Source organism: Camelus dromedarius, chromosome 1 (genome assembly GCF_036321535.1).
Source record: "Camelus dromedarius isolate mCamDro1 chromosome 1, mCamDro1.pat, whole genome shotgun sequence".
NCBI lineage: Eukaryota > Metazoa > Chordata > Mammalia > Artiodactyla > Camelidae > Camelus > Camelus dromedarius.
Genome location: NC_087436.1, coordinates 6,716,470 through 6,734,245, shown reverse-complemented (window position 1 = coordinate 6,734,245; position 17,776 = coordinate 6,716,470). Strand labels below are relative to the sequence as shown.

Below are 17,776 nucleotides of genomic sequence, written 5' to 3'. Positions count from 1 at the left end.
GGAAATATACTTTAAAAGCCAAGCTACAATGAAAGGATGTTTCAGAATGTTTTTAAAAAAAGGTAAGGATGCACAGAAACACTTCATCATATCTTTACCCTCAAGCCACTGGGTCAGGCACATAGACCGTCTCGCAAATGAGGAAACTGAGGCAGGGCGATGCATCCCCTTCCCTCAGAACAGAGAGGTTTTTAGTGACGGTGCTGGAGTCAGAGCCCAGGGCTCCTGTCGGCTGGTCTGGGCTCGTTTCTTGGACACTGGGAAGGACCAGAGCCCTGCCCTACGTCTCCTCCATGTGCTGGAGTCCACGCCATCCGCCGCGTCACCCGCCGGGGCGCCGAGGAGGGGCTGGGGGCAGTCACACCAGCCCCAGGCCTTCAGATCGAGGGAAGACTGCGCTACACGCTCAAATTTCCTTTTAATAAAATAATCCAGCAGGGCTGAGCTGACATTTATGACCCAGCATTCACAGACACTATGTGCACATCCAGGTCCTGAATAAAGCAGCGATGGAGGCTGTCTAAGGACATCTCAGCGACCTGCCATCGTCTCGGGACTGCTCAGTCTGACTGGTTACGTCAGCTTTGAACTTATGGGGAACCTATGTGTTACAGCGGCCCACATGAAACCACCACTTCTGTAGGTCAAACTCTGCACGGTTATTCAGCTTTACAGTCCCAGCCAACAGCCTTTCTGGGACAGCACATCTGCTTCTCTAGGGTTTCAACAGCCCCACTAAGCTGGGGCGGGGGTTCTCTGCAGCGTCCTCCACTATGCTGAGCAGCTGGTCAGTCCCCCGACTCCCCACGGGTCACCAAAGCTGACCCAGCGGCCTGGCAGGGGCCCCGAGGTCAGCGGGCACCTGACCCCTAGGGTGGTGAGGAGCCTCCCTGGCTCCCCTGAATGCTCTTAGGGGTGAAGTCTTTGCTTGCTGTGAACTCCCTCTCAACGCCGGCAGCAATCATGGTTTTGGTACCCACGTGCCCCGTCTAGTCCAGAGACTCTCCCCAACCCAATGCCTGCCAAAGGTGGTGAGGGGCTGCAAGCTGTAAACAAAGAGGGGTCTTCACAAGCACGGGGTCGAGTCAAAGTGCCCACAGAAATTCCGTATGGGTGTTGGGCAGTCCCCGTCCAGCACCAGCCCTGTGTCCAGCACCTGCCCCAAGTCCAGCAGCCCAGCATCCAGGGCCAGCCCTGCATCTGGCAGCCCCACGGAGCCTGCTCTGGGAGGCAGCTCGGGTGGTGACCTGGGGGTGCCATCTCCATCCCTAACAGCCTCACCCTCACCCTTAAGCTACAGAGGTGAAGTCTGATGTGACAATGACACATGAGCGTGTGCAGGGAAGACCCCGGGCAGCAGAGTGCACGGGGGGGGGGGCCTCGGACACTGAGCAGCTGACCTGGGGGGCAGGGAACCTGGGGGCCTGCAAGGCTGGGACCTGGGCCCAGATTGGCGGCAGCAGCAGCCATCATGGCCATCGGAGAGAGGAAGGATTTGACCAAGGCCATGACCCATGTGGAGGCAGCTTGTCTGTCCATCATCGGAGCCCGTCCCTGTGGAGTCTGCACAAACATTACTCTCTCCGACCTGAGCCCCGGACAGTAAATTGCCACAAAGTGAGAGCCCACAGTGGACGGGAGTACATCAGGGAGTCACCCGAATCCTTCCAAGACTTTGTAATCTCTGCTTTTGAAAAATGTGGCAACACTGCAATGCAAATATCCACAGGCACAGATACAGAAATTAAATGCAAATATTGTTGCACTGCATAGAAAGTACCTGTTACTTTCATATGAAGCATCAGGCGAAGAAATCATTAACCAGGAAGCCCATTTTAAAATTAATTTTTCCATGTAGTTGAAGATGCCGTGACAGAATGCATAAATAGGCATTCTGCATTATATGCAACCCACGAAGACACTTCCAGTTTCTTGTGAGACCTCCACACCATTCAGGAACTGTCAGAGGGCACACTAACATAACCTTGTACAAATTTACATTTAAAATTAAGTTCAAACTTACACAAAATGGATGTGTGTGAAGAACAGAATCTTTGGCAAAACGGTTCCATAAGAACATCTGATCTAGACATACTGAAATTTATATTTTTCAAGTTTATCACAAATTTATGTCAGTGCTGTCACAACCTTTAAGTCTCCAGTAACAGTCACAGTGAGCAGAAACAGCTTTCTCAAAATAAAAGAATTATCAAAAGTTATTTGCCATCTTGCGTTTGCCAGCAGCGACTAACGCTGCTTTTAATTTTATCAATTGAGGTATAAATTTTTTTTTGGTTTTCTTTTTGGGGGATAATTAGGTTTTTATTTATGTATTTTTTTTTAATGGAGGTACTGGGGATTGAACCCAGGACCTTGTGCATGCTAAGCATGCACTCCACCACTGAGCTATACCGTCCCCACTGACTGATGTATAAATTTTGATGACTCATACAACTGACTTTGCAGAAGAATGAGCCAGAAAACTTACAATGAATCAAAACATCACGCTAGGTATTATTATTGATTACACTATATAAAACTATTACACCAAAACATTTTTTTTCAATTTACAAGTTTATGTTAGTCATGTATCACTGCTATTCCTCTTACATTTTATAAGTAAACTATTTTTAATGGAAAAGCCTTACACTGTTTACCTTTAATAGCACTTTTTCCTGCTTTTTGAACAAGGGGCCCCACATTTTCATTTTTGAGCCCAAGCTACTTATTTTAGGTGTAAGTTCACTAGAGGTTCATTACTTTCCAAGCCAGGCCTCGATTCGGATTATAGCTTTTGAAGACTTTGGAAGGAGTGGGTTGGGGAATGCTATTCACCTTTGAATTTGAACCTGAGGGGACAGAAGGATGGAAAAGCATTTTTAGTAAGAGATGTCTGAAGGGGAAGGCTTCTAATAGGATCACCTGCAGGGAGGGTACAGCTCAGTGGTGGAGCATGTACTTTGCATGTACAGGTCCTAGGTTCAATCCCCAGTGCCTCCATTAAAAAAAAATAATAAAAGTTAAAAATTTAAAAATCTAAAAAAAGAGTTAAAAGAGTAAAAAAGAAAAAATAAATTTCTTATCATGGATACCAATTATCATAAAAAGTAAAAATACAAAATGGAAAGAAAGCAAAAAGGGCCTGAACCACGGTGAAACCAGTGGATAAGACCACCTGTGTCCTCCAATCCCAGAAGCTGTCATGATGACGCGGGGCCAGGGGTGCCTTCTGGCAGCTGCAGGGACGGGGGCGCGGGGATGGGGATGTGGGGACAGGGACACAGGGATGGGGACAGAGACGGGGAAGGGGATGGGGATGCGGGAGGCAGAGATGGGGGACGAAGGGACAGGGATGTGGGGACAGGGATGGGGATGTGGGGATGGGGATGGTGACAACAGCCACACTGGCGGCATTTCCTCTGCCAGCTCTGTCCCGCCTGACCTGACTTGCGGTGTGAGCACAGCCATCACACTGCTGAGGGGGACATGGCACGTCCTTCTCACCTGCATCCACGAGCGGGAGCAAGTTCCTGGCCCCACACCAACTCCAGGCGCTTAACCACTCAGTTCCAAGCCCACTACCCAAGGAGCCGCTCCTCAGCCAGTGAGCTGATGTAATTCCTTCTCTCTGTCCAGCTCCCTGGGGTGGTGGGGCCGCGGGAGAAGGGGGCCAGCACAGCTGCGCTGCACATGCCTCGGCCCCTCGTTTCCCACCGTGTCCTTTCAGTATCACCTCTTCCATGAAGCTCCCCTGCCCCCAACACTAAAACACCTGACGCCTCTCAAGTGCTTATCACTTAGGGTCTCCACACCCTCGTTTATATGCGTATCATCTTCGGTGCAGATGTGTGGACGAATTCACGTTTACCCCGTCACAGATCCCCGCGCGTGGCGATTACTGGTCAATTACAAAGTCCACCATCTGACATGTGCATCTTCATAGGTACAACCTACCTTAATTCCCTTTTAAATTTTTGGATTGTTGGAAGAAGAGGCTGGACGCTGTAGATGTAACATTGCACTAAGTCCAAAATGTCCATTTTGCAACATAACTAAACCCACTTAAATGAAGACAGAAAGTATCCTGAGGCCGAACCTCTTCATAATCAGGCTCATGGCTGTTGAGTTTAAGAATCTAAGTTTTCTAAAGAGAGTCTGTCACAAGCCTCGAGTCTGGATATTTTCAAAGACCACACTGGTGTCACTGTCGGCCAAGGAAAGCTGTACTCCACCCTCCTAATTCACAAAAGCCGCATCTCAGGGAGCCAGAAAAGACAGAGCAGGCTCATTTCCAATGGACAAATCTGGCCCCCTCACAGCTACGCGGGTATTTCCCAGTGTCCTCCAAACCAGGAGATTTTTGTTTTTTTAAAAATTTTTTTTCTTTCCATGAAACCTCTAATTTGTGAACTTTCAGGCTGAGCGGGAGCCAGTGTCTGCGTGGGTGGCAGGTGCCCACTGCATGCCCGTCTCAGTGGGCGGCCCCCCACCCCCCGGCACCCGCCTCAGCCAGAGGGACCCGCAGCTCACCTCCTCGGCGGGATGCCGTTTTCCAGACGTGTCGTCTGACTTCGGAGCCAGCGGCGCTGGTAACTGCTGGAAGAGGACGTCGAGGAGCTCGGAGATGGGAAAGGGGTGACCAGAAGGCTGCTGAGTGAGGCTGTGGGGCAGAAAGTCCGAAAGCTGAGCTCAGCGAGGCCACCTGAACCTGCACTTTGAAACACAAGCCAGGTCACCTCAACCTTCAGGCCCTCCCAGCCACCCCCAGCAGGGGGACTGGCTTCTCTAAGACGGCTGTACAGCCAAGAAACGTCCTTTAAAAGGGAGAACAGGGTTGCAGACACAGCCAGGGCACCACGGCAAATGCAAACAACTGCTGCTCCCCCGGTCTGTGCACACGGCAGGTCTCTGACGGCGGGGTGCACCCAACTACGGTACTGCTCCCCGGTGACGGGAGCCGTGCACGCTGTTCACCTACACACACTTCCCTTCCTGACGACTTCTTCACTCTGTATTTTGAGGTGAAATCCAGGCTAAAAAGGAGCCCCTCCTGCCCTCAACCCCCAAATACACAACACCACCCACCCTCCCCCAGCCCTGCCACTCCCCAGCTGTGAAGGCACAACCTCTAGCACCGAGCAGATTTTCTGCCTGGATTACTCATTTGCCTCCCAGCCTCTCTGCTTCCTCCTGTACGTGGTCCCCGAGCTGCACCAGGTCTCGCAGTAAGCGTGAGGCGCGCGCCAGCCCGACCAGCCCCCATCCGGACAGGCAAAGAGCATCTTTCAAACCCCAGCTGCTGGGCGGGGGCTGCTGGTTTAGAAGAACAGGAGGAGATGGAATTTTTCTCCTTTTACTGCCCCAGGGCTCAGGGACCAAGACGCCAAAACGTTACTCGGTCCAGTGGAGGAGGGAACGTTACAACGGCCGGTCAACATTTTCAGAAGCGAGTCACGCACGGGGCAGAGGACACGGATTTCACTAAACGCGGTATACTACGCTCGTGGGTAGCACTTGGAAGGCAGTTTCTCCGCATGAGCCATCATATTCCTATTTATACTCTACAGGCAGATGGCAATAAGCCGAGTCCCTCGGCCTGAGTTCCAGAATCCTGCCACAGTGACTTGGTGGCAAGTCCGGTGTCTACGGTGTGCCAGGCACTGTGTGTGCACCTGGGGTCCCCCATGGAGCTGCACGGCCGCCAGGCTGGAGTCCCACACAGCTAGGATGCCAACGGCTCCGGTGCCACGAGCATCTCTAACATGCTCTTCCTCTGATCTGGTCCGATGCACAGAACACATGCCTGCTAGATCTTATTCATCTTTGATCCTTGTACCCAGGACAGCGCCGGGGACACAACAGACAATTAGTAAACGTTTGCAAATGGATGGCGCTTCTGCACTGGTGTCACCAGATGAGGCTGGCGCCAGCAGACGACCAGGTTTCAGCCCTGAGGCTGGACTCAAACCTCCAAAATCAAATCCCTGTTCCAAACAGCATCAGGGAGGTAGCGTTACCGAGAATTCTGAAGGGGGAGAGAAGAGAATTTTCTCTCAAAGTCACACAAAATTACTTAATAAAAAACCCTAATTAGACACTTATGCCTGCCCCCAGGTTCCCAAAGCCCCCTGTAAGACGCAGGAGATTCTTGTCCCTTATTCCCACACCTTCAAGGTTCCCTGTCTCTCTCCCGGTGTCAGGCCAAGCAAATCACCTCCTTGGCAGGTGGAGGACAGGATTGAGGGCCAGTACTTGTACCAGAAACACTTCTTCCCTATCAGAGAAGCAGGTGGAGACGACCCCAAGGTCCAGTGTGTGCTGGGCAGTGTGCTGCTGCGTCCCTGGGTTCAGTGAAGCGAGGAAGAGCCCGGATTCCTGCTCAGACCCCAGCGCTGCCATGAGGGCAGCTCGCCTAACCTGTCAGCGTTCTCGTCTGTGAGACGGCGGCAGGAAAGGACCGCGCCTCAGTGTGTTTCAGGAGGGGTGCAATTTGTAGTTGGTTAGGGATTGTTTAGTGGATCAAAACCAGCATTTAAAAAAAAAAAAAGGAGCAGAAAAGAAAATAGAGTAGATTGTAGCATTAACATGAAGGGAGGACACTTTTGTTTGTTATGTATAAAGATGCTTGTTACTGGACCATGATGTGAAATGCATTCACGTGGGCTGCAGACAAATGAAAAGTCTGCAAGCCACTGACCTATCTCAGAAGGTTCCTGTGAGGATTAAACACATCAATTCAAGTCAAACGCTTAGCCCGGCGCCCCACACAATAAATGTCAGCTGTGCTCTCTCTCTGATCATTCTTGGCAAAGGTGCATTAAGGAAGACATTTCGGAGTACTCAAAGGTCATTCATTCTGATTACTTAATTATGGAAAGACCTAGAACTTGTAATACAGACATGAAAAGGAAAGGCAAAAAATTAAAATAATAATAAAAAAAACCCGAGGAGGATGTCCTCTTATCCTCACTATAAAACGCTGAATAACAATTTTTATGGAAGACATAAATGAATTTATTTACAAAGCAGAAAGAGACTCACAGACATAGAAAACAAACTTATGGTTATCGGGGGGGAAGGGGAGCTGGCAAAGACATCCTCCAGTTGATGCCTCACTTGTAAGACGGGAGACTTTTGAATGAAACTCGTCATAGGCTGTTTCAGCTTTACAAGTGCTCTGTCTAACACGCCTTAATGTTGTTAGTCTCACTTTCCTTTTCAGAATACTTTTCTGATTAGAAAAAAAAACGGTAAGACATACAGCTTGCAAAGGCTTCTGCAGTTCTGCACATTAGTAAGAAAGTGGTTGGTGCCTCCATCCCCACCCTTCTGGCGGAGGGGGAGCTCTTCCACGAACATCTAGTTATTGCTGCTGAAATGTGCAGTGAGAACAGAGAGTAAGTCTAATGGCTTAAGAATGCTGATTGCTGGCTCTTCTTGGGCCTGTGTCATTTGTCGTGCAAGTTCAAGATCAATGTTTAACTTTCTTTGGAAATATGGTTGCTATTGGGAGAGTTTACTAGAAACACTGGACTGATGATCTGGCTGCAGACTTTGGATCTGAAGAAATAATGCCCTGAAACTGTTATGACACATGTTTCCTGAGCATGGAATAAATAAACATCCTGATTTCAGATTGTGACAAGGTCATACGATTTTCTTGAAGCAGCTAGGGCAAAGATTTACGGGGGTGGTCAAGGTAAACTTTCTAATCAGCGGTTGGAGAACAGCCTTGTGAAAATGGGGCATCTCAACTAAGACTTAAAAGCCAGGAGACCCAGCCGTGGGAAGGGCAGCCCAGGTGTTCTGAATGAAAGTAGCTGGATATATTAATAACTCTTTCAAAAACCTATGTGCATTTCTCCCTGTATATACAGGGACATATACATCCCCACTGCCCTGATTCAAACATCCTTTGAGCATCTTCAATTTGTGTGCCGGGTGGACTTGGCCTCGGGGGACAGAGCAGTCAGCAGACACAGGAGGTGCATCTCCGCTCTCAGGGAGCTCACGCGCTAGGGGAGAAGAAGAAACAAAGATGCCCGAGGAAGCACAGGAGACCCACAGAAGGTGGTGAGTCACAGGGAACCACCTGGACCCTGGAAAGGGAAGACTGAGGGTTGGAGCTCAGATGCTGCTGTCATTTCTCCAGTGGGAGAATTCCCACTGACTCGCTGACGCAGCTGGAATCCGTGATCACGGGATCAAAGGCGCAGCAGCACGCCCGGAGGGTGGAGGGGCAGGGCTCTGGCCCACGTTCAGGGCAAGTGCGAACGCTGGCCCAGAACCGCGGGTTCGGACCTGCCACACCCCCCACCTGCAAGGAGGCACCTTGGGCAAGGACGCCGGGAGTGCTCCCAGCCTTCTGTCGCTTCTGCAGCTTGGACAGACGGGTCTGTGTGTATCTGGGAACGCTCCTGGCAAAGTAAAGCTACGTGAACGGGGTCAGCATCTCCTTCCTCTCCAAGCTCAACTTGTACCAGCATCTCACTGCATCCACCTCCCCTGGGCTCCTGGTGCACGCGGTCTTGCCAGTCCTTACACGCAGACTGCATGGCCTGTCCCCCCTCTGTCTCCGCCCCCCTGGCCTAACTCGCTCTCTGCTCTGGTCTCCGTGAGGCTGGTTACCAGGGGCACTCAAGTCAGCTGAAATTTCATCTCCTCGGAGAGGCCTCCCAAGCACCCTTTCCAGCTCAGTGATGAATACTTGCCTGCATTTCATTGACTATGACCCACGTGTCCTTCACTGAATATAAACTCCATCAGGACATCGGGGATCATGTCTATTGGATCACTGATCTGTCCCACAGCCTGCAAAAATGTCTGGCACGTAAGATGCTCAAGAAACGCTGCCTGAAAATGAGCAGATGATGACGTGCAGGACAGGGATGCCTGCCTCAATTGATAAGTATGACAGGGGCAAGGCATTAGAAAACAATTTCTAGGCAGAGTCCAAAGTCTGAGTTTGTTAAAAGCTTCCTGTGGTCAGAGCTGTATACACAGTGCTTGGATTTTCTCTTTTTCTTCCCCCATTTTGTCTGGTAGTGGTGGTGGTGGTGGTGATGGTGACGGTGGTGGTGGTGACCCGTCACGGTGGTAGTGATGGTGGTGGTGGTGGTGGAGGTGGAGGTAGAGGAGGTGGTGGTAACGTTACTCAGTAAACACATGTGGCTTAATGTCTTGAGCGGGCTTGTAATAGACGACACTCCAGTGGCAGCAAGCACACCTTGTGTCCTGACCTCGGAATCTAATTCCATCCTCCAGTGACAGCCAGGACTCCATGAAGACAAGACTGACTCCGGGACTTGGGTAGAAAATATACAAGGCAGATCTGGAGCATCCAGTCTGGACAGAAGGTCAGAAGTGCTACACACACACACACACACACACACACACACACACACACACACACGGGACTGGTATGTTAAAGAAACACAGGAGCCATGGTTCCCATACCCAAAGCTGGAGGACTCAGAGCAACAAAATAAGGTGGTATTGTGATGACCCATTTGAAAAATAAATATCTGAGTCCACATTGATACAGAAGGGTGGGTGGGTGGATGGATGGATGAGGGAGGCACAGTGGATGAGGGCTCTGCCCCCAGGAGCAGGCACAGTCTCCAGCTGTAGGTGTGGGCTACACGGTGACCTCCTTCCTGAGTTGCTGCGAGGGGTCCGAGTTAGGGGACAGGGAGAAGCTGGACACACCCGACTCCGCCAGGTGCCCAAGGCCAACGTCACGGTCACGACTTAGGCTGACTGCACGCACCCTTATGTGATGTGATGAGAGTGGCACTTCACCTCTGTGATCCTTCTTCCAGACACCCGTCACCCCCATCTAGCCACGCCGAAAACACCAAACACATCCTAACAGCCGGCATTCCGCACAACACCCGCCCACTACTTCTCAAAGCTGTGAGAGTCGTCACGACAAAGAAGTCTGAGAAACACCCCAGCCTGGAGGGAACTACAGGCGGTGACAACAAAGGGGACCTGGTCCTGGAACAGGAAAACGACACTGGGTAAGAACCAAGGACTTGGAAGTAGACTGTGGGCTTCAGAGAATAATAACATGTCGATCTGGGTTCAGTCACTAGGACGAGTGCACTGCACTGTGTAAGACGTTAGTGACGGGGCAGGCTGGGAACCCCTGTGCTCCCATCTCGGTTTTCCTGCAAATCTAAAACTGCTCTGAACACGGTAAACAATCTTGTGGTTACCAGGGAAAGGGGGTGAGAAGGGATGAGCTTGGGAGATTCAGATTTGCAAATGTTGGCCACTATATATAAAAATAGATTCAAAAAACAAATTTCTTCTGTACAGTACAGGAAAATATATTCAATATCTTGTAACAACCTTTAATGAAAAAGAATGTGAAAATGAATCTATGTGTGTATATGCATGACTGGGGCATTGTGCTGCACACCAGAAACTACTTCAATTAAAAAAATTTTTTTAAATAAAAATTTTTTAAAAACTGCTCTGAAAAACAAAACCTGTTTAAAAATATTCCCCCCATCTCTCAACTCTTCAGATACGAGGTTAAAAACTACAGGAGAAAGAAATCATCAACATCTTTAATTTCTCTACATCTCCTACTGCTGCCAATTCAGTCAAACACTGGGAGTCCCTGTTCTGCTCCAGGACTAGGACCTTGGTCCCCGCACGATGCAGGTGACGTCACCAGGAGAGACCTGGAGACCAAATCACAGTGGGGACACAAGAGGACTTAGCAGAGGGCTGCCCTCCCCGGGGGTGACCCTCACCCCAATCTAAGAGCAGCTCCCACTAAGAAAGGTGAGCACATCCTCCAAGAGAAGGGAGACCACCTGCAGCCCCACACCTGCCCTTCCTCCAGCAGGAGAGCTGGAGCCTGGAAGGAGAGACTCCTGGGCCAGGGGCCACGCCGCCAGACAGGCCAGGGCTCACGCCTGCTCCCCCGACCCCCACGGGAAAACTGAGACCCGGCTGTGACAGACCTCTCCCTCCAATTCAAACTTCGCCCCTCAATGCTCCTGCTTCTCAAAGGGCAAGGAAAGCTAGTTTCAGGAGCAACTGACAATCTGAACGGTACCAAACCAATGGGATTCTGACGTGCACAACACGAACCCTTTACATCAATTATGGCATAAACCGAGACGTGAGCTGGGAACCTCCAAAGCTGCCCGACGTGTCTGGTGGACCAGCTCCCTCGGTGTCTCTTTAATCTCTTCTGGAACAAGAAGGGGCAAAACACACATAAACACAGGGAGGTTCCTGCAGGAACCCTGCGGGTCAGGGTCAGAATGGGCCCCCGGTAAACGGTGGACAGTTGTCTTCCTCTCTTTCTTTCTTTCGCAGAGAGGTAAAGAGCACACGCCACACCAGGCCCAACATACTAAATTCTATGAGCCACTCGGGCAGCAGTTCTGACTGAGAGTGATCTCGGTTCCACGGTGGTGCCCACATCTTCTTCCCTGGAAGTTCAGCCAGAACAAAGCCCGCCCCAGGCCAGCCCTGGGAGGAGGCGGAGGGGGAGGAGGGGGAGGAGGAGCCTCACAGCCCTGAGTAACTGACGGACGGATGTAACTCAGAGACGTTGGACACACCTGCGGAGGGGATGCTGACCGGGCCCCATGATGAAGTTTCCCCGAGTACCATCAAGCACACACAAAAAGTAAAACAGTTCTCTGGGCACCTCGTAAGCTCCTCACTTTCTCAGATTTTATGTTTGTACAAAAATTGCTACAAATGAAAATGACAGAGGTCTAATCAACAGGAATTAACTACACTTCCGCCCAACAGGTCACCACCCAACTTGACGTGCGGAAGGATTAGGAAGACCAAAATGAATCTACTAGTGTCATGTCATTTAACCATTAATAAAATGCTGCGTCCCTTCCACTCTGTGACACAAACAAACCAAACAGGCTGACTCAGTAGCAAACTCCCTTTCGTCTGTAAAGCGGGGCAGGGCTGCGCTGAGCGGTGCAGGGACCAGGCGCATGGGACCCAGGGCTCCTCCGAGAGCACCTGAGCGGGAAGCCAGTGAGCGAAGGCACCGAGCCTGGACCCCTGCAGGCAGGTGGCCCATGTCACTGGAGAGACGGGCAGGTGCCCCGACTCTGCAGGCACTCAGCCCACATGCCCCCGAACCCCCGAATTTCAGATCATTCATTCAGCACCCTTCTTTCAGCAGCATGGACGCTATTTTGGATCTGAACCACAAATCAAAAACCAACAGCAGAATCGTGGGCAAAAGCAGAAACCCACAGATCCTAAAAGCAGCACTAGGAAAGTTTAAGGCTTGACACCAGGAGGGAGGGAGTCCTGGGGATGAGACCCAGGCCAGCGTGGCACCAGGACAGAAGGAAGGGTGACAAGTCAGCTGGCAGCCCCACTCACGGTGGTGGACAGACTTACTCCCACAGACCCGGTCCTTCCCCCGATTCCGCGCTCAGTGCTCAGCAAGCAAGTTCCCAGAATGACTGGCTCCAGGAGGTTTCCCTCTAAAAAGAAACCTCCCCAAGCACAGGAGTCTCCCAGGGGTGTGGGCGTCAGGAGAAACCGGCCCACGTGCACCACACGCTGCGCGTCAGTCCCGGAGCTTCAACATGGGAGGCCCTGGGATGGTCCCAGCGGGCAGGCACCCCAGGAGGAGGAAAGGCGTACCTGATCGGGCAATGCCGCTGTCCCTGTCCTCATTCTGTCCTCTGCTCGGCATGTCCACAGGAGTGCTGTGTGCTGAGGAAAAGGCAAAGGAAGCTACGTTACTGGGCTCTCCGAAGAGCCAGCCGTCTAAAATCTGCTGTGACGTTTGCGTCTCAGGGCAGGCGACAGCCCGCAATGACTGGCTCGGGTTTACAGAGAGATGCGCCAGAGAGCAAAGTTCAGGCCATTACGGACTTTGGTGAGAGGAGGCGGGAAACAGAATCAAGTCCCCACCGGCCTGTCCCTGCCCCACTGCAGCAGAGAAGCCTCTCTGAGGGACACTTGTCTCTCGGAGAAACGGAACAGTAAACTGCGCGTGCAGTGGGTGCCACGGACAAGCGTGCTCAGGCAGGTTGTTCCAGCCGTCTTCCTCGTTATTAGTATTTAAATAGCGCTGCATTCCCAAACTGCTTTGGAGCTGGTCTTAGCAGTGGCTGGGGACAACCTGGAGAGGAGACGGGCTTGGAAACCATCTCATTAACATAAAAGGGGCTCCTCTGTTTCTAACCCACTGTCTTGGCAGACAGAAAAGACTTCCACTCACTTTGAAGTAGACTCCAGGGGGGTGATGTGTTGCTACGGGGAGGCTTCCGCGCCCGAGGAACCCACCCGCTGCCTGCCTGTGGCACCCGCGGCTACTTTGTGAAGCACGTTTATTTTCCCAGTTTGCAGGAGAGCATGCACACATGCCATCCTCGTGCTGAAGTAGGTGGGAGGGTGCCCGTTAGCCACGCAGGTTTTCAGGTTACCGAGGCAAACAGCGTAGAACGCCACTTGCCACCAACCACTTTGAGTGTCAGTAACGAAGGTTCCCACACGTGTTAAGCTCGCCAGAGTGCGGCAGACGCGCGACAGCTTTAGCTGGGAGGCTGGGCCATCTCAGAACAGACGCAGCCCAGAGACACCTCGAGGTGATTACATCTGTCAAGAAGCTGGAAAGTACATTTCAACTACTTAAATGCTAGCGGGTGAGAGAGAGATGAGGGAGTGGGGGGGGTCGTCCATGCTCTTATTAGAGTGATTTTGAAGACATTCTGTGCAGGAAAGGGTGCGGGTAAAGAAATGGACCAGAGACACCACGGCCAAGAGAAACGGTTCACAGCAGCAGAAGAGGTGGAGGAAAATCACAGAATGTTGTCCTCTTAGAAACACGAAGGGCTCGTTTTAGATCACAATTAGCTCACGCTGGGCTGTTAGCAGAGCCGTGGGTGAGAGAGGTTCACTGGTGGAATTTTCAAAACACCAGGAACTTGGCAACGTTTGGAACGGACATCTCAAGAGCCCCTTGGGTTTCTCGAGAGGCACCAAATAGGATTTTGTTTTCTAAGAACCTGCCCAGGATGTATTGCTGTGCGGTGGGGGTGGGGGGGTCCCCCTGGGCTCAGCATTCCACACAAACCTGCAAAGAAAGAGGCGCTGCGGGTGAGCCGGAGAGGTCCTCCTTCAGCGCCCCCCTGCAGCTGTCTGCTGCCCCAGGACTGCAGTGGCCCTGGAGGTGGAGACACACGGGAGGGCGGACACAGCACACACACACACAGAGAAACACGGATTAAAGATGGGGCAAAATAAATACACAGAGAACAACACCACCACAGACTCACAGAAAGCGAATGCACACCCACGAGAGTGGTTCCCAGAAAGAAAGAGCCCAGCCACACGGCGGATTTTACCTAGGTTGCTTCCGGGACGACAGGGACCCAGATTGTTCTGATTTGTGTTCAGTTTCCCCAAGTTGGGATCTTGGTTGATGTATTCAAAGCTGTCTTGCAAGCTAAATCCAGAGAGGGACGGAAGGTCAAGGGGAGAAGAACATGAGGACTGTCAGATACAGACATCCTATCTGCTGGTCAGACTTTCCTCAGTAAGTTAATAAAGTCTCACATCTGCCAAAGGGGATTAAGCTTTGGGGGAATTTGTTGGAGGAAAAGACAAGACAGGTTCTTTGGAGGTGGTTCAACCTGGAAAACTAAACGACACGTTCCAGACAATTCCACGTCATCTGATGGGGGACAGCAAACTCTACAAGCCTTGCTTTAGTGACTGACACCTAGGACACTGCCTCTCATTTCAAGGGCAAGTCTACATAAACTCTCAAAATGCGATCCATTTTAACTCCTTGTTAACATCTCTGAGCAATTCAGCCACTTTTTTTCAGAAGGAGGATATAACAGAAATTTTGCTCCCTATCGGAGTTTGGTTTCACAACTTCTAAAAAGTTAGAATGACTCATAAACACACGCATGAGAGAAGCAGATTTTAATAATTCATTGTAGTTCAGAACAGATAAAGATTTCGAGGATAATAGAGCATAATGAGGCCAAAATCATTTTTACTTAAACCTGAGCTCGGTATTTTATCAGAGGGAGTTAGTGTAATAAATGTTCAGGTTATATCAAGGGTCGAAAAAGAATATCTCACAAGAAATAAACATCAATGCATAACCTGGCTTAAGTCAGGACAATCCAACGTTAAATGCTCAAACAAGTAAATTCGTTATTTTGTTGAAGAGTAAGCTGACTTACTGAATGGCACCCAGCTATTTGCAGAGGAATATACTTTTAATTTCCCAGGATTGTAAAAAATAACAGCCTTCATCTGACCCCTGAGAACACCCCTTTAATTTATAACAAACATTTCTTTCAACCTGACCCAAGTTAACCGATGTTCTAAGAAGTATATGAAATATTTCTGCTTGAAAAATTGAGAATATATGAACACACGTCCCAGAGTAAGAGTTAGGTCAGACATTCTGCATTCTTAGTCTGCACAGAAGAGTGACATTAAGACTGGAGGGGAAGCTCGGGAGTGACCATCGGAATACTGCCTGGCCAAGTCCCAGCCGACCCCGGAGTCTGCATGATGACTCAGACGGACGCAAGAACAGCAACCCTCCTGCCGTCCTGGTGCCTCTAGGCCTGAGGGTCTCACCCTGTGCCTCGTTCCTTTAGAAAAGGAATCGGTGAACAGACTAACAGACAAGGCTTCTTTTAAAGACAAAGTGGTATCAGGAGCGCCCATGAACTCCTCGCTGCGGTCCCTTCTCTTCCCCCTTCACTTTTCATTCTCCAGGGAACGAGCACTTGGTGACGGGCAGGAGGAACATGGCAGGTAGCAGATGGGGACCCCAGTACCCCCATCTAGACAGTAGCTTGTCTTTACGGCCACCTGGTAAGGTCCAAGGCCTTTTCATAGGAGCTCACTGTGTCTTGGACACATGGCTGCTTTAAAACCCCTCAGGGAATGGGGACACACCCTGCTTCCCATCTCAGAAACCCTCAGGGCCTCAAAGAACTGCCCTCCCCAGAAAGAGCCACCTAGGAAGACGGGGGGCGAGGCCCCCCACTCACTTGTTTGTACTCCCGCAGAAGCTGCCCATTCTAGCAGAGAACACTTTACTGATCATCAGCTGTGGAGGGGATCTGGAGGGAAAAACAGAAACAGAAGGAGAGGGAGCAGTGCATTTCTGAGCGGAGGAGCCCGCCCCAGCACCCCTCATCCAGCACGCAGAGGCAGCCCAAACTCACCGTATGTAGTGTATCTTTAAGGTGGGGCCTTGGTAGCTCATGGCGACCGAGCCGAACATCATCTCCCCCAGCATGCTGACGTCAGACGCTGGCCGGGTGTACTGGGCGCCAGGGAAGAAACCCAGAGTCACGTCACAGGCAGTGAACACAGAGGAGGGCGACCTCCAGAGCGGCTGGCAGGAGAGCTGCTGCTCGGGGCAGCCCCGCTCATCTCAGTGTCTCAGGCCTGGGGGCGACTGCCTGCTCCCCCCAGGTATCACTAACCAACACGGTTTCTTCTTTACACACACCCTCTCCATGCAGGACCCAAGTGTTTAATCTGAGCTCATTTTTACCTTGCTCTGAGAAACAAACATTTTCATTATCCCCGCTTACAAACGCTAAACAGAAAGATGGAATGACGGAAGAAGACAGGGGAGCGCTTCTCGTGGAGCTAAGAACACGGCCTGGAGAGAAGCACGGTCTGGATGACTCAACCAAATGAGCAACAGTGTTGAACAAAGATGCCAGGTGGGGCCGGCAGGGTTTGTGGGTCCCAAGGATCACGGACGGTCTGGTGACCTTAACATTTCACAAAAATATTTTTAAAATATTTGACCCCCTAACTCCTGAGTAGTCCTTTGTGCCCCTTTTGTCATTGGGGGTGGGGGGAACGGCGCTGCCCACCCCCCCCACCCCCTCCCCAGTGTTCAGACTGCTCTGGTGGTGCCTCCGTCCTCCCAGCTGGCTTTCTTAACCATCTCTCCTGTATCCAGTGGACTTAATGCTCTTTTTCAATCACTCGGATACAGGATCCTCAGCTCCTACTCTAAGAGCTGGTGACACACCAATGAAGAGGACAGGTGTGCGTGTGCACCCGCACAGCTGGACCAAAACCAGTGGCCGCCTCCTGCTGCTCCTCCTTCTGCTCTAGCAAAACCACGCCAATCGCTCTTGAATTAACATGCTCTTCTTTTTTTTAAACCTCAAATGCACACACACACACACACATGTATTCACACGAACACACACACACACACACACACACATACACGCCCCCTTATACATGTTTGCAGAGGAGGAAAGAGAAACACAAATCTCTCAGCCTTATCTAACAGGGCTCCTCTCTGGTTACAGCGCACACCGACCTCTTCTCACTCCCCGCAGACAGCAACCAACAGGCTTTCACATTCTTTACTCATGACTTGCGCCCAGCACCTCCACTTCGTAACCTGCTTTTTCTTGGGGTACCAGGTCCACACGCCAACTGTGATTCCCCATGAGCTGAAAGTCTCACCCTGTACTGGTTTAACCACATAACTGCTTTGAGACCAGGAGCCCGGCAGGGCGAGGGCTGACGCGTGGCGCAAGTCCTGAGACCGTGAAATTGACAGAGCGCTGTAGACCTGTGGCCCCTGGTGACTTCCCTGGCTTTGCTGGTCCAGATCACAACATAGTAGGCAAAACTCTACATGGCTCCTCCCCACCCCCCAAAAAACCCTGATATATCCTGGCTCAAGCAGCATCCTTCTGCCAGTCAGCACTGATGAAACACTTCCTCCCTTAGACCTAGTCAGTCAGTA

The 17,776-nt window shown here is 51.1% G+C and overlaps 1 protein-coding gene across 6 annotated transcripts in view; it reads right to left on the bottom strand.

Moving 5' to 3' along the window:
• Positions 1-17,776, bottom strand: part of FNIP2 (folliculin interacting protein 2) — a 103,893-nt gene that overhangs the window by 29,164 nt on the left and 56,953 nt on the right. For 4 of the 6 annotated variants that reach the window (XM_064487034.1, XM_064487112.1, XM_064486958.1 and 1 more), the window contains 6 exons: positions 16,215-16,315; positions 16,038-16,109; positions 14,361-14,461; positions 14,090-14,179; positions 12,652-12,723; positions 4,531-4,660 (listed from right to left, as the gene is read on the bottom strand). In XM_064487034.1, the coding sequence (XP_064343104.1) occupies positions 4,531-4,660; positions 12,652-12,723; positions 14,090-14,179; positions 14,361-14,461; positions 16,038-16,109; positions 16,215-16,315 (566 nt within the window). The remainder of the gene's footprint in view (positions 1-4,530; positions 4,661-12,651; positions 12,724-14,089; positions 14,180-14,360; positions 14,462-16,037; positions 16,110-16,214; positions 16,316-17,776) is intronic. The other 2 variants (XM_064487126.1, XM_064487097.1) reach the window with 1 other exon arrangement.